The following is a 16,360-nucleotide window of genomic DNA, read 5'->3' as shown; positions in this document are numbered from 1 at the left end:
AAACCCAAACAAAAGGAGAGATTTTGCAGGACCCAGGAAATGTAAGAATTGGGGCCAATCTCTCAGGGCCCCATTTAGAGCATTCTCATTCTCTAGGCAAAAACCCCTGCATTTGAAAAGTATTGCAAATCAGATATACAACCAAGGACTTGTATCCAGAGGATATAAAGAACCCTTAAAACTCAGAAGTCAGAATAGATAGGTGGTCTTGTGGGGGGTGATGCAAGTGTTCTAAAACTGGATTATGGTGATAAATTTACTAAAACTCGTTGAACTGTACACGTAAAATGGACGAATTTTATACTATGTAGGTTATACCTTGGTAAGGTTTTTAAAATCTCAATAGTGAGAAAACTAAAACCCAATTTAAAGAATGAGCAAAAGAGTTAGACACCGCACCAAATAGGGTGTACGTAGGCAAAAAAAAAAAAAAAAAAAAAAAAAAAAATCACATGAAAAGATGTTCAATATCGTTAGCGGTTCGGGAAAAGCAAATTAAGAGCTGGCGGATACATCACTTCGCACCCACTGGGATGGCTGTGATACATCCCTGCCAAGTGCAGATAGGGACCCAGAGCAGTGGTCTCTCTCCTGCCTTGCGTGGGGGGATGCAGGGTGGTATGGGGGCTCCAGAGCCCCATCTGACCACGTCCTGGAAGTTAAACAGCCATTTTCCACGTAACCCGGCGATCACACTCCTGGGCGTTTATCTAGAGGGGTGAAAACTCTTGTTCACACAAAACCCCATAGACGTGAACGTTTTATAGCAGCTCTATTCGCAGCTAACTGGTCACTACCTCAGTGGGCGTCCGCGTCCACAGGACAGACTACTTACTGCTCAGCAAGAGACAGAATTGGTGCCTGTACCGACACGGGTGATCTCAAGGGCATTATGTTGAGGGACAAGAGTTGCCCACCCTCCGGAGGTTGCACACTGTGTGGTTCATGGGCATGGCATCTGGAGAAGACCAGGCGGTGGGGAGGCCCTCAGTGGTTGCCAGGGACTGGCCAGGAGGGAGGTGTTTGGGTGATCAGGCTCTCCCGTGTCCTGATGACACACATCTGCACGTGTTAACGTTCAGAGAACGATACACAAAAAGTCAATTTTATTGTATGATTAAAAAAACAGAATTTTTAAAAAGTCCTCTATTGCCCAAGTATTTTAAGAGCCTGTCACATGCCAGGCACTGGGCGAAACCAGCGGAAGGACCAGTCAGAGCATCGGTGAGGGGACAGCTCAGCCTGGCCTGGGTCTGAAACAGGTGTCCAGGGCTGTGGAGCGTGGTGGAGAGGGTCCTTCTGTCAGAAGGGGAGCCAGGGACGGCTGCTGGGAGGGGGCATCTGAGCTTGAAGAAGGAACAGGAGTCAGTCATTCATTCATTCAACATTTATTAAGCACCTGCTGTGTGCCGAGCGCTGTCCTAGGCCCTGGGGTTGTGCAGCGAACTTGAAGAACCAGGTTCCTGCTGTCCCAGAGCTCACACTGGAGTGGCTGAGCTGTGGACAAGAGACGCACTACCAGGTGAGAATTCCGGTCCCCAGGAGGGCTGGAGGAAGGCGGGGTGACTGGGGAAGGCCTGACGGGGACATGACATGGGGACAGAGGATGCACCGGATGCTGCAGCCACTGCGGGAGCATGGGGGGCACCGGGGGGTGAAGGTGCAGCCAGTGCAGAGGCTTCGAGCTGGAAAGCGTCCTGAAGCGTGTGCGGGGCTGAGAGAAGACCGGGGAGCGGAGGGCAGCGGGGTGACAGTGTGGCCGGGATGTGGGCAGGGTTCTGGGCACGTCCTTCTCTCCGGTGCAGGGAAGGAGGCCGGCCGGAGTCACTCTGTCCGAAGCCCCTGCGGCTGGGCTTCCCTTCAGCGCGGGCAGCCCCCTGCTTCCGTCCTGCCCTCCCCCAGCTGTGGCTGTTTGTTTGACAGGGTTGACGGCCGAGGGACTCGGGTCCTCTCACCCTGCAGCCCCGGGGCCCTTGGGCAGGCAGGGCAGACTAGGACCCCTCGGAGGGCGTGTGGGTCTGGAAGAGGGGAGGCAGGAAGAGCCCCACGGTGCCGAGCACACACACAACCACAAACACCCACAGGAACAGCCGGTCGACCACCATGGCCACGTACTTCCAGTCCTCGACGACCTGCAGGCAGACAGAGCGGCCGTTAGGGGCACCCGGACCTCCCTGGTCTCCTTCCCCCACGCGGGGCCCTCGCTGTGGGCCAGGGAGCCCCCAGGCTGGTGTGGCCACCCCCCAGCTGCAGCGTTGCAGGACCCCCCCCCCCCCACAGGCACCGGCGGGACAGAAGCGACAGATGGAAGGGTTAGTAATGGGAATACCACTAATACTGAGCAGTGCGACCGGAGAACCACATCATGGCGCGTCCCCTTCTCTTACTGTGAGCCCCAGCCTCCTGCCTGGGTTCTGCCCAAAGGAAGATTTGGGGCCCACCTCTCCGTGTGGGGGGCAGGACACCTGGAAACCTGGCTGTGGAATCTGCTCAGTTCCCTAACACTGTGGACGGAGACCGGCCTCCCTCGGCTTCGTCACCTCCCCCTGCCCCCACTTCCCAGAGCCTCCGTGGGCACCCTGGTCTGTCGCCCCCCACCCCACCCCCGACCCCAGGCCCGTCCGACGCCTCTGCCCGTGTTCCCCGCTGGAGAGTGGCCTGACCTGAGCTCAGCAGAGGCTCTGGGCTTGGAAATTTGGGCAGCAGCGGACGAGGCGACATCAGTGACCCAGTTTGTCAGGGCCCCTCCAGGGCGATCCCGTGTCAGGCGGCCCCCCCCACCCCCCAGGACCGGCAGGCCCCGTGCAGCCTGCGCCCCGTGTGGCCTCTGCTTGGCTCTCTGAGGTTTCATTTTGACAGCCCTCATTTAAGACGACTGTATTTTTGGTGTGTGTGACTTTTCCCCTTTTTATATTTGCTATTTACAGCGACCAGTTAATGGGGGGGGGTGCTGAAGATGAGCCGCAGCCTGGGTCTGTGCTCGGGAGGGGGCAAACCGGGCCGGAGGAAGGTGGCCAGCGTGCGCTCAAGGCAGGCAGGGAGGTGTGAGGACAGCAGAGATCCGCTCTGGCCTGTACCGGCTGCGTGGCCCCGGGGTCAGGCAGCGCGCGTCTCTGAGCCTCGCGCTCCCCGACGTGGAGTGGGGTTCGCGTACATGCCTCTTGCCATGGTTCCTGGGGGGGTTGGCAGTGATGTAGGTCTGGTCCTGGCAGAGCACCCAGCGTGTACTCGGGGCTCAGGGAAATGGTGATTGTAATAATGGGGGACCCCGCCTGGTTGCTCCCTGCAAGAAGCTTTTGCTTAATTGAATTAGAAATGGCGGGAGGCACGTGAGTGTCACGGGGCGGGGGGACCTTTAGAAGAGGGCGCTCAGGGCGGGTGGCGGCTCAGCCAGGAGCAAGGACACCAGGCTTCTCAGCCTGAATGTGTGCACAGAGCACCGGGGGAGGGGTCACAGGTGCAGGCTCAGGGGGCCTCCCAGAGAGGCCTGGGCTCACTCAGAACGCGGCCCTTGTGGCCCCAGAGCTGGACCATGAGCAGTTACCCAGGGGTTCCCTGTAGCCAGCAGGGCCCCGCGCTACGTATCAGCATCTGGGACCCAGGCGATTAGCCGATGCCGAGCTGCTGGATGGTTTTAAAAGAAAGAAAGCACAACCAAAAGTGAAATCTGATGGTCTTCTAGAGCTGTGCTTCTCGAGCTGGACTGTGACATGAGGTCTGCTGAAAATGCAGACTCTGAGTCCAGTGCGGGCCAGGCCGGGCTGCATTTGTAAGTGGCGGCGCTGCTGGCCCTGGCCACGCTCCGAGGAGCTCCCGTGCCACGTCCCGTTGGTTACGTGCTCTTCCTCTTTCATGGGGTGGTCCTGGAGCTTCTGCAGCCTGCTCCTGTCCCTCCCACTAGCGGAAACCCGTGCTTTCCCCTGAGAAGGCGGCCAGTGCAAGGTGAGCACGAGGCTGTGCCCTCCTTCTCCCCCGCAGCTGCAGGCCGCCGGGCAGGGGGTCTGCTCTGTAAGGTGTTGGAATGAGAGCATTCGCAGCACCGTGACTCAGCAGCCCTCCTGCCTGGTGCAGACATGTCCTGCTCTGCGTTCAGTTACCACCAGCCTGGCCCGTGAGGCCTGGGAGACCCTCTCCATTAGTGCCCCTGGCTTTGTCCTGTGACAGTAAACGTAACCTCTCTTTGCAAATCTGTCATCACATTATCACCGTACCAGCAGTGACGTTCTAACTGCTTTTCTGTACTCCCCAAAGGTGTCCCGTTTGTGGGGCTTGTTGGCAAGCTGGGGGACAAGGGGAGCGGGTGCCCTTGGTGCCCGGCCCACCCTCGTCCCCAAGACTGAGGTCCCCTTCCAGCCCAGTGACAGCCACCAGCTCGGGGTGTCTGTGGCTCCCGTGGCTCCTGCCTCCTCGGCCCCAGCGTGAGCCTGGACGAGCTGGGGAGGGACTGCCCAGGGCCACCCTCTGCCCCTGGGGGTGGGAGCCGAGGGGTGTGTGCTTCCCTGCATCCTCAGAGCCCCCAGAGCCCATGGCAGTCATGGGCAGCCTGCTCTGCCTTCCCTGGTCTCCCCGGGGCCCTCCCTGAGCTTCCTGAGCTCACTCTGCAGGTGAACTGCCTTTGCCTGGGCCCTCAACTCAGGGCTGCTTCTGGGGACCCCAAAACAAACAAAAAATGGGTCCTTGGTACTTCCTTCCTCTTCCCTGATGCCTGGAGCTACAATAAAACAGTTCAGTTTTGGGTTCCACGCTCCAGCCAAGGGTCTGGGCGCTCTGTCCCGTGAGTGAACTGCGGGCAGTGGGGCAGGGACCGGGCTGGGGACTTACACTCTGGTCTTGGTCATCACTCCTCATGTGCTGGGCAATGAAGCTGACGCCCTCTAATGCGTCCTGCACATCCTGTCGGAACCTCCCGGAAGACCTCAGCTGGAAACCCCGGGCCGTGCCCGCCGCATTGGAGCCGGACCCGGAGCCGGCCGGGGACTTGGGGGCTGCAGAGGCAGGATTCACAAAGTACATGGAGCTCCCATAGAGGTTGGGGGCGCTGGCTGGACCCATGGCTGAGGCGGAGGTGGCCTCGGACCGGGTCGGGCGAGGCTGGCAGGGCTGGGGGGTCCTCGAGGGGCTGCTGTCCGGGCGCTTCATGAAGAGGAAGGTGGGCAGCTTGTGTAGGAAGCAGCGCCGGACCCAGGGCGCCATGGTGTGCGTGCTGGGCGAGCGGTGGTGCACGTTGAGCACGCACACGCTGGTGACGATGGAGAAGGTGACGAGCACCATGGTGAACATGAGGTACTTGCCGATGAGCGGCACGTCCAGGGAGGTGGGCGGCACGATCTTGGAGATGAGCAGCAGGAAGACGGTGAGCGCCAGCAGCACGGAGATGCACAGCGTCATCTTCTCGCCGCAGTCGGACGGCAGGTAGAACACAAGGATGGCCAGCGAGGTGATGAGCACGCAGGGGATGATGAGGTTGATGGTGTAGAAGAGCGGCTTGCGGCGGATGATGAAGTCGTAGGTCACGTCCACGTAGCTGGGGTCCTGCGGGTTCACGGTCCGCCGGCCGGGCAGTGCCACGATGTCCCACTCGCCGCTGGGGGTGAAGTCGTCCATGCTGGCCGTGGGGGACTTGAGCACCATGTCGATCTCTGTGTGGTCGTAGGTCCAGGAGCGGAACTTGAGGGTGCAGTTCTGCTGGTCGAACGGGAAGTGCTTTACCTCGATCTTGCAGGCGCTCTTGTAGATGGCGGGCGGCAGCCAGAAGATGCTGCCGTTGGAGCGGACCACCACGTTGGTGTAGAGAGACACCTCGTAGGTTCCATCGGCGCTAGAGGCATGGAGAAGAGAACATGGGGAACTTGCCAGCGAGTCCTCGGGACTGTTTCTCAGCGGCCATCCTTCCAGCCCCTGGCGCCCTCCCTGAAAAGGCCAACTTCCTGTGGCCCCCGTGTGGCACAGAGCGCCCTTCACATGGATGAGCTCACGTGTGCCTCACAGTCATCGGAGGTGGGTTTTCCTAGGACCCGCATTTTACAAATGGGGACACCGAGGCTCAGAGAGGTTCAGTGACTTCTTAAAGGTCAGAAAACTAGGAAGCAGTCCAGTGAGGACCTGAACTTGGTTCATGCTTCTGCTGGGAACACTGTGACCCCACGAGACCCTCTCGCTCCCTCCGTGCACCCAAGATATTGATGCGACCAACACCCAGCACTGACAGAGCATCTGAGGGCCAACGAGATAGGATGGAGACCAGAAAGAGCACTGGATTCGGGGTCCAGACGCTGGCTCTGGGCCCAGCTGTGCCCGAATGAGTGAGTGAGCCTCTCCCCCCTTCTCCGGGCCTCCAATGCCCCACCTGCCATGGAGGGTGCTGGGTCTGCCCATTTCCTTTTCCCGCCTGACCGCCTGGAGGTCTGAGTGAAGCACAGATGAGGCCCAGGGCTGGCCTCAGGACCCGAGGACCCCTAGAGTCCAGGCCTGCTGCCCTGACCTGGCTCTCACCTCCTCGGCCAACCCTGCCACTCACTTGTTGTAAAGCACAATGTCTGGCAGCCAGATGCGCTTTGCAGGGATCCTCAGGATGTTCACGCCTTCATAGCGGGAGCTGTTCCAGGCCAGGCGGTAGTCGGTCCACTCCTGAGCAGACAGGCACGGCCCTGTAAGTTGGAGGCCCGTAGCCACCAAGGGGGTGGCCCTGGAAGAAATGCCTCCTGGGCTGGGGACCCTGCAGGACACTTACCTGTTTCAGCCAGACATTGGTGGTCATGATCTGTTCTCGCTCATTCTGGGGAGGGAAACGGGGATATCCACTTACCAGGTGGGAGGAGCCCTCACACACAGACCCCACGTTGTCACACAGAAGCCTCGGGGCTCCAGGGCCACATGCCCAGCCGCTGACCCACCATCTCTGGGATGGCTCAGAGGTATTTCACACCCCACGTGTCTGGGACAAAAGCTTGTGATTGTCACCCAGATCGGGTCCTCTGCTGGTATTGCCTCCCCCAGCCGTGCAGCTCCATAGGCCAGAAACCTGGGGGCAGTCTCTGCACCCCATTCTCTGACCGCCCCCCCCCAGGGTGTCCTGTAGATGGAACCCTCTGCGTGCATCTCAGACTTGTCTGCTTCTGTCATGGCTGCCGGCAGTATCCACCAGCTGGACAACTGCAGTCGCCTCCCCGCTGGCCCTCCTCCTCACCCCACGCCTCCTCATCCCACTGTCTCTGCTCAGCAGCCAGGGGATCCTTTCAAAAGGCTCCTCTCAACCTCTCAGACTGTGTTGCTCAGCTGAAAACCCCCACTCTTACCCCACGTCCCCCAGTGTCCCTCCTCCGTCCTCCCCCCAGCTCCCGAAGTTTCTTCGTAATTTATTTATTTTTCATAGTGGTAAAATGCACATAACATAAAATTTGCCACGTTAATGGCAGTTGGTGTAAAGTTTTTGTCTGATCACTCCAATATCCAAACCATCTGTGTGTCTGTTTCCTTTGTCTTTTTTTCTCTCAGTCTTTTTTCATTTGGTCTTGTCTTACTGTGTGCCTAGTGCATTTTTATCTGCTTTCATAGGCCTCCAGGGAGAACTGACTTCGGCATAATGGCAGATGGAGGAGGGGCCGATCCCCTTCATCTGGTCTGTGTCTGAGCTGGTTCACAGCAGGTTTAGTTGTTTTGAGAGCTGGCCTACTTTTGATTCATTTTTACTCTGATGGGTGGTCTTTTCAGGGTCTCCGCATCTCGTGGGGCCCGAACGCTGGCATGTGTCCCCAGCCCTGCGAGAGCACCAGACACTCAGCTGGCCTCCAGCCTCGCAGCCACCATGCTGCCCTCTCCTTAGCCCCTCGGCATTTTACCATGTCCCTGTCATCATGTGCAGGGACAAGCGCCATAGACCGAGGGTCTCCTCCTGGAACCTGGTCCCTCGAGTCCTGGCTGAGCTCTCCAAGACTGTCACACAGAGATTAATGGAGTGGGAGGCATTTTTATACAGCTTTTCTAGTTGTTCTTGTGGAAAGGCTAGTCTGCAACTCTGAATGCCTTCATCTGTCTTTAAAAACATTTTTTTTTTAAGTTGTGGTAAAACTTACATACAGTGAAGTGCATAGGTTTTAAGCAAACAGTTTGATCAATTTGAGCAAATGTATTACCCACGTGGCCCACCTCCGTTCAGGCTCTATCGCTCAGGAATTCTCTTGTGTCTCAGTTCTGTCCGTCCCTCCCCAGCGGCTGCAGAACACGCCCGAGGAGGACAGCTCAAGGCCTGGCCACCCCAGGGAGCTTCTTGGGAGGGCCTGCACACACTCCTTGCTTCCTCCCTGGAAACTTCCATCTTTAAACTGGTCATGCCCATAACCCTCCCTCCTGGAAAACCAGGTCCTAGAATACAGAAGAAATAAACCCTCGGACCGAATACCTATTCTCCGTACAGCGTTCGGGGTGATCACCGCTCACAGGAGCACACTCACAGCATAGGGTGGGAGCCCTCCTCCTTCTGGTAACTTCTGTGACCTCCCACGGCCCACAGGGTAGATCTGGCAGGGGCAGCCTTAGCCTGGAAGCGCTACCACAGGCGCCTGCCTGTTTCCCCTGAGCAGGGCAGCAGCCGTGGAGTGGCATCTGGGCTCACCCCGTTAAGCAAAACACCTTTGGCTGCACCGTAAACTCCAACACTAGCCTGGCCTGGCTCCTTGTTCTTCCCAGGCGGCCTGCAGAGGGGAGAGGGACAGAAAGCCCAGGCTGTCCGTCCCCTCCCCCATTGTCTGGCTGTGATTCCTCCCAGGGGACCCTCCTCCCAGCCTTCTGGGGGGCGTTGCTTGGAGGGGGTGGGTTTGTGGGGGCCACCTGTCCCCAGGAGGTTCAGCCCCCCCGTGACCTCCTTCCCCACGACCAGATGCGGTGCCCTACGGTGCTCCCCTCCCAGCTCCTTCCCGGGCGGGTTCCAACCCCGTGTCTGGGGCTGTGGGAAGGCCACACGGGGAAGGTTAACCGTGGGCCGTGGTTCCTGCAGACACTCTCAGCTCAGAGACAAGGAGGGGAGAGGGGGAGCTCCCCGGCACCTCAGCACCCCTACCCCTGCCCCACATCCACACACCAGGAGCTGACAGCCCTACTTGTGGAGTCTGCAAGCTGTTCCTCCTTCCCATGCCCGCGGTGGCTGCCCTCACCTGTCCAGACTCTCACCCCCACCCCGGGCAGCGGCTGCCTCTGGTCCTGTCCCCACACCGGGGCCCCGGTACCCATCAGGTCCCACAGCCTCATTCCTCTGTCCCCCGACGAGTGGGGGGACGTGAGGGCCTCTGTTGGGCAGGCTAGGGGAGGGCGATGATAGGGTACAGCTGCCAGGACGAGAAGTTTATGGCCATGGTGGACGCCCACCCAGCGGTCATTGCCCCTTCACATCTTTGTTAACAGAACCATGACTTTGTTAGGTATTGGACACCCAGGATCTTCCGGGCCCCCTGACCGGCACGGACGGCGACCCAGAGCTCCGGCACCGCCGGGTCCCCGACTGACTGACCGGCACGGAGGCACTGGCCTGCTCTCGCTGGGTTCTCAGTGTTTTGGCCACTGGGACTTGGATGTTCTGTGGCTTGAAGTTAAAGCATTTTCATCGATGTTGAGATCTGGGATTAACGGTGGCCCCGAACAGTAGGATTGGTGTGCACGCAGCGGGCAGGGCTCGCCCAGCAAGGACGAGAGTGCAAGGCCGGCCTGCAGTTCCGGGACCAAGGAGTCACAGCACTGAGGTGGTCAGGCCTCCAGTTTAGGTGGACTCCTGAACATATGCATATGGAAAAGGAGCAGACAAGCGATCTGACCTGGTCTAGAGGTCTGGGCCAAGCCAGAGGTGCCCCCAGCCCCACACTCCGGCTACCCGGCCTGGACGGGGGCGGTCAGCACCTACCACGCTGATGAGCTGGGCCAGGGACAGCTGCAGCTGGATGGAGATGAGCTGGGCCGAGCTGGTGGCCGGGCGGATCAGGTTGTTGTAGCGGGTTCTGTTTAGAAGGTCATCTACCAGCCTCTCCTCTGCATTGGCCACACGGCAGTCCCCTGGGGAGACACACGGTCAGACCTGCTGGGCCCTCCCTGCTGGCCGCGAAGGGGAGAGCGGGGCCGGGTGCACAGAGGCCGGGGGCGGGCTGCCCCCTCCTTCCTCCCCTTCCCACTAGGATGAAGGGCAGCCCACACCCGGACGCTGCGTCCAGAAACGGGGTGCTGCCTGCAAGTCTCTCTGCACCCCAAGTCTATCCGTCTGTTCTCCCGCTCCCCGACTCTAGCCCGGGTCATGGAGCACAGCCCGGGCTCTTCCTGTAGCCCCTTGCAGGTGTCCCCGCCTGACTCTGCCCCTGCTGCCACACGCCACGCAGCACGACAGTCAGTGGCCGTGGCCTCACCAGGGCCTTCCCCACCTGAGCCTCTCAGGTGTCCCAGACTGAGCCCTTTGGCCCTGGTACCAGCCTGCCCTCCTCGACCTGCTCTTTTCTCACGGGTCCACCCAGACGCTCGGCGGTCCGCCGTCCTTCCTGCTTTCCTCTTCCCTCCCTGTCTTCACGGTCGTACGTCTGAGTCCTTGAATGCACTCTCTCTGCCAGAGTGGCCCCCAGGCCACCAACCATCAAACGTCTGTCTGTCTTGTGCCAGACACCGTGCCAGGTGCCAGGGATGACAGCAAGCAAACACCAGAAGTGCCTCCTGCCTCGGTTTCCGGTGTAGCGGCGGAGGGATACCACCATGGGTTTGTGTGCAGAGAGGGGAGGCGGGTGCTATGTTCACGGGCAGAGAACAGCCTGACCACGGGGAATTTCCCGAGTTAGGACCCTCAGACTGCAAAGTGTTGGGGTCCAGCTGACAGTTGGCTCCTGGTCCGGAGCTTAAAGGAGAGGGGTGGGCTCAGGGCCGTAACCAGTGCAGCTCCCACAAGAAGCCTGGCCTGCCCCTGGGCCCCCTGAGCTCCCACAGGCCTGGATCTCTTGCCCAGCGGGGTGTGGGTCTGGGTCCCAGCTCCTTCACACGTCTGGGAGTGGAGATGAGGTTCAGGGACCTGGTCTTGTTTACCCTGGTGTCTTCTGGGAGGATGTGTCAGCTGAGGGCAGAGGTGGGGGTGGTGCCTTGGGAAGAGACTCTGGGGAAGGTCAAGGGCACTTGAGCAGGAGAGCCCAGCAGGAGGGAGGGGAGATGTGCAGAGCAGGTGGTGTTGGGCAGGAGAGCAGGTGGGAGAAGATCAGGTAACAGGGGGGTTGAGGAGGTGGGGGTGGGGCTGCCGGGGAGGGGCTGGGTCTCGCTGGGCGTGGGGTTCAGATGACATCCTTCCCTGAAGGGCCAGTGCGGGCTTTTTGCCAAATCCCTCCCTCTGGGTGGGGCCAGAGGGCCCAGAGCCTGAACGGCCTGTGAAGCGGGTCTAAGGTGGCCTCCTGTGTGGGTGCTGGGCTGGACACAGGGCCACGGGAGCCGGCGCCACGCCAGCCTGCTCCATGCACTTTCCGACTCGCTGCCTATGTGGAGCAGATGCAATATTTAGTGCCTTGTGAATGATGCTCCCGGGTGCACCTGCTGCCCGCTGCCCCTCCCCCAGACTGCCTGGGGCTGTCCAGAGGGGGTCCTCTGGATGCGTGGCCTAGATTCTGAGCTCTGCCTCTCCTACCCTGGACCCCTCCCAGAGGCAAGCTGTTTGAATACCCTAGAAGCCAGCCTGTAGCCCCAGACTGAAGCTGGGTCCCTCCCATAGCGCCTCTTCAGTGTGTATTTGGGCTGACCTGTCATTTCAGAAAGCGGGCTGTATCACTTGCCCAAGCCCCTCTGGCATTTCTGAGGCCAGTCTGGGGTCAGAATCTGCAGCTCCTGGTCCTACAGGACAGGGAGAGACTGGAGCCCACATCTCTGCAGCCCCAGAGGTTGGTCCACCAGGTTCCTGAGAGGTCAAGGCTGCTCTGCAGGCTGGGGCGCTCAGGCTGCTCACCTTTGGGGCTCTCCTGCCTCTTGGGCCTTCACCTGGCCTGAGGGACCCTCCCCATCCTGAGGACAGGCTGTGGGCTCCAGAGTTAGGGGTTCTGAAAACCTCAGGCCATTTTGCACGTTCCCTGTTTCTCATCCGGGGAAACTAAGACCCAAGAGGGAAGGAACTTACTTGAGGAGCCCCACCAGGTCAGAGCAGAGCCAGGTCTCAGAGCCTCCTTCAGAGGGGGCCCTCCCGGACCCCAGTGCCTTCTGTCCTGCCCTTGCTAACGTCCCCAAAGGGAGACTGCCCTGCAGAGGCCATCCTGGTACATAGCTGAGTGTGTGCTCCTACTGTCACCTGTGTTTGCCTTTGTATGTGTGGGGGGGAAAGACCAGCAGGGCTGCTGTGGGCTGGAATGGTCTCCCACCACCACCAAAAAGGCAGTGGGAACCCAGAACAACACATATTTGTTGCTTTCTGTCTGTGAGGCCTGCTGGGTTCAAAAGACAAGGGCCTGTCCCCGCTCCATGACAAGGGTCAGGGGGTCATGTCCCAGCCCTGGGGTCGACACAGTTCAACAGGGAGGCCACCACTAGGGGTCAGTCATGACCCAGTGACTCTGAGGAGTCCCGGGCCAGCGTTGTGTCCAGGGCCTGGCCTTCCTAGGCCTTCTCTGGAAAACCAGCTCGGGAGCAGGAAGGGGTTAACATCTGGGGGGAAGCCGCAGCTCAAACCCTCCACTGTGCTGACTGTGTGTACAGTTGGACAAAGCATAATCTTAGAATCTAATATTGGGAAAGCGAAGAGATAATAGCTATTGTTTTGGAACACAAACCACAGAAGGTAAAGACCAACAGAATCTCCTGGCAAGGCAACATCCAGAAGGCAGAGTGGTTTTCAGTTTGGGGTGCGTGTCCTTCACTGAGGAAAGGAACAGGAGATTCGTATTTATTAAAAGGCAGCTCTGGATTTTTTTTTTTTAAAGGTCGAGATTTTTACCTTTTACAAAAAGCTCACCACATATTATCTGTCATGTGTAAGAATCAGCTGGGTGCTTGTATAAACCCAGGTTCCCAGGCTCTATTTCCAGAGATTTAGATCCCATGAGGCTAGGGTGGGGCCCACTAATTTGTACGGGGTCATCCTGATGCAGGTGGCCCCAGGACCGCGCTTTAGAAACACGGCAGCTGACTCATATCTGAGTCCCCAAGGATGTAGGCAGGGCATATCATTCCTGTAGAACAGGTGGGGAAACTGAGGCCCGGAGAGAGGAAAGGAATGGCATGGGGTCACCCGGCAAGTGGCAACAGAGCCAGGACACACACAGAGTGGGGACACCATCTTTGGTGAGAGCTGCACTTCCCTGTAGGAACTTGTATGTCCTCGCAGACCTGCTTCCAACACCTCCAGTGCTGTGTGCTGTCCAAGGAAGATGTAGTCCCGCCTGGTCTCCTGGGTTATAAGCAGGACTCGGAGGACAAGCTTGGGCCAGACAGTAGGAACTAAGGGTCCTTGGAACTCGGGGGAAGGTGGGGGGGGCGGGTTATTGAGGCCCAGAGAAGGCAATCCTCATCACATCTGGACTCTGCCTGGGAAGGGCTGATGAGGTCTCCCTTTCAGGTGTCAGAGACTGCGGCTCTCCACTTCGCCAGCCTGACGCTCCTCCACGCTGTCTGTCCAAGCCAGCCCAGCCCCAAGGGTGGGTGACCAGAGACAGTGGTGTCTTAAAAGTGTGTTTCTTAGGAGACACGCCCCACACTGCAAACCATTCCGGGTCTGGCGATTTGGGCAAGCCCTTCCCGGTCCGGGCTGAGTTTCCCCATCTCTAGCCTAGCAGCGTGGAGCCCTCTCTCCCAGGCCGAGCAGCGGGGGTGCTCCCTGCCTACACCTGGCAGGTGAGGAGCCTATTGACACCTGACATCGGCGTCCCGCAGACTCCCTTCGCGCTAGTGCAGAGCCGGTGCCACGCAGCCCCGGCTCAGCCCGGAGGTTCTCGCCGCGCAGGCTGCCCGGCAGGTGCACAGGGAGGAGAGGCAGCCCCCACCCCAAACCTCGGGGACCCATCGCCCTGGCCCGTCCCAGAGGCCTCGGCCAGTGGGTTCAGCCCGCCCACGCCCCCGTCCGGCCGGGACGACCTCGGGCCACTCCCCCAGGCCCCCCCACCTGTGGCCAGTGCAGCCGGGCGGCGCGACCGACGCCCCTCCCTCCTTTCCCGAAAAGAACTCACCGCGCCGGCAAAGGGCAACCAGGGAGAAAAGGACCAGGGGCTGCGCACTCCTCATGGCGGGCGGGGGCCGGAGAGGCAGCCGCGGCGAGCGCAGCTGTCGGAGCACCCCGGCGCCGGCGAGCCACTAGCAGGCAGAGAGCGCGGGGGCTGGCCTCGGAGTCTGACGGCGCCGCCGGCGGGCACTAGGACCCGGCAGAGGGCCCGGCGGGGCCCCGCGGGGGTGGCTGCCGTGAGCCCCGCCCACTCGGGGAGGGGCGGGGCCGGCTGGGGCTCCCGGACCTGTGGCCGCGGGTTGTCGCCCCCGCCTGGCTCCCACCTGCTCCGGCCGCGCCCGCCCCGCGCGTCCCGTGGGGAGACCCGGGGGCGCTGGCGCAGGGTCCCCGCACTGTTCGGACACGTGGTTGTGCCCCAGGGAGGGTCCGTACCCGGGGGGGTTTGCCGAAAGAAAGGGGCGTCGCAGGGAGTAGGGAGCGAGCCAGCTGGAGTGGGGCTCGGCTCTCTGCAAACAAGGGAGGCACTTAGGAAAAGTGGGTGGCATTGGGGAGGGTGACTAGCTCAGGGTCCCCTGGCCTAGCTTGGGGAACTGGGGAAGCGAGCAGAGTTGAAGGGACTGGACGGGGCCCGGAGTGGGCCGCCTGTGCCCCTTGTCCCCCCTGCCCCCTTGGCCTTCCACCTGGGCTGACCCGAGGCAGCTCAGGTGACTCAAGGGAGCACGCAGCCCCTCCTCCAGCCCGGTGGTCCTCACCGGGTGTTGGGATCAGTACTATTCCCCTCGGGGCCGGGGACTTCACGGGACAGGCATCAGCACCAGGGCAGCCCTACTTCGGGACTTGGCCAGAGCCTCAGTCCGGGATCTAAAAGTGCCTCCAGTGATTTCCGTAGCGCGCGGCTCCGCACCTCCTCCCCTGTCTGGGTCCCAGCAGAGAAACGGAACAACTGGACGAACCAAGCGGGAGGGCAGGATCTGGGGGGCGGGGGGGTGCCACCTTCTTCCCAGGATTCGCAGTCTTACTTTCATATTGCTTCCCCTGTCGTCCTCTTGCTACAATCGGATACGACCACATATGATCTTTTAAAAAGAATGCTCTTGAAATGTAGTTGACTTTCCCTTTGGGATGGTTTGGAGAATTTAGGTTCAAGTGCGTCCTCTCTTCTCCAAACTGCAACAATAAATAGGTGAAATATATACAGTAAATTAAAAAGTCACAGCCAGGCTGAAAAACAAGATCTCCATCAATCCAAATCAGAAAAGAAATGCAGAGTGGTAGGGGCTGGCTGAAGCCTGGAGCCTGCTGGGCTCTGGAAGCCAAAGGCAGGGGCAGGTCCTTTGGGCTTAAGGGGGACTAAAAGACTGGACTAGAAGCTGGGGGTTTGCATGTACCTCAGTCCCTGAAAGGAAGCTGGGAGGGGAAGCCGGCTGCTGATCTGTTGTCTGAAGTCCTAGCTTTGTGGGATGCGCGTTTTCCCTGATATACCACAGGATGGGAGCTTAAAAATGCCCACTTAGAAGCAGCTGCCAAACTAAGTTAGGAGAGCAAAGGTGCAAGGGTAGGCAGACAGAGAGGGAGAGAATAGAACGTCCACCGGAAAGAGCCTACAACTGTGCCAGAAAGTGAAAGAAGGGCGGTGAGAACGGGGACATGTCAGAGGGACACATGAGCCATCCTGGAGGGGCTCCACCAACCGAGGCTGGGACACTTTGAGCGTTAAAATAAGTAATAATGCTGATGAATACTCATTGAATAAAATAAGAAACTATAAGCATATAGCAAAGTAAATAAATGATTGAAAGTTTGATAAGAAGAGGGATACCTACATAGTTTCAAAGTAGCTCCTCATAAAATAGTTATTAATTATAAGGGGAAAAGAGTTAACTCTCCAGGGGAGAAGCCTGGCAGATACCACCCGTGGTAGGCTGAAGAATGACTCCCAAAGATGTCCACGTCCTAATCTCAGAACCTCTGAATGTTACCCTACATAGTGAAAGGGACTTTGCAGCAGTGGTTGAATGAAGGATGTTGGGAAGGGTAGATTCTCCTTGGGCATGATGGAGTCACAGGGACCCTTACAAAAGGGAGGCAGGGGGTCTGGGTGGGGCAGTGTGATATGAAGAGGGAAGCAGAAGCTGGAAGAGGCAGGGAATGGATTCTCTTTCGGAGCCTTCAGAAGGAACCAGCCCTGCCGATACCTTGATTTCATCCCTGTCAGAC

General features: G+C 59.3%; 1 protein-coding gene across 1 annotated transcript; it reads right to left on the bottom strand.

The window, feature by feature from the left end:
* Nucleotides 1–1,936: 1,936 nt before the first annotated feature.
* CHRNB4 (cholinergic receptor nicotinic beta 4 subunit) lies at nt 1,937–14,205 on the bottom strand. The gene is given in 6 exon segments (XM_088025146.1): nt 1,937–2,132; nt 4,822–5,818; nt 6,518–6,681; nt 6,683–6,775; nt 9,890–10,038; nt 14,151–14,205. Coding segments are annotated over 6 exon segments (1,599 nt in total). The 3' UTR covers nt 1,937–1,991.
* Between the last annotated feature and the right edge of the window lie 2,155 nt (nt 14,206–16,360).

Source organism: Eumetopias jubatus, unplaced genomic scaffold, assembly GCF_037043125.1.
Source record: "Eumetopias jubatus isolate StellerSeaLion01/CBP00866 unplaced genomic scaffold, mEumJub1_p1.0 scaffold_7, whole genome shotgun sequence".
NCBI lineage: Eukaryota > Metazoa > Chordata > Mammalia > Carnivora > Otariidae > Eumetopias > Eumetopias jubatus.
This window is presented reverse-complemented; position numbering and strand designations above follow the sequence as displayed.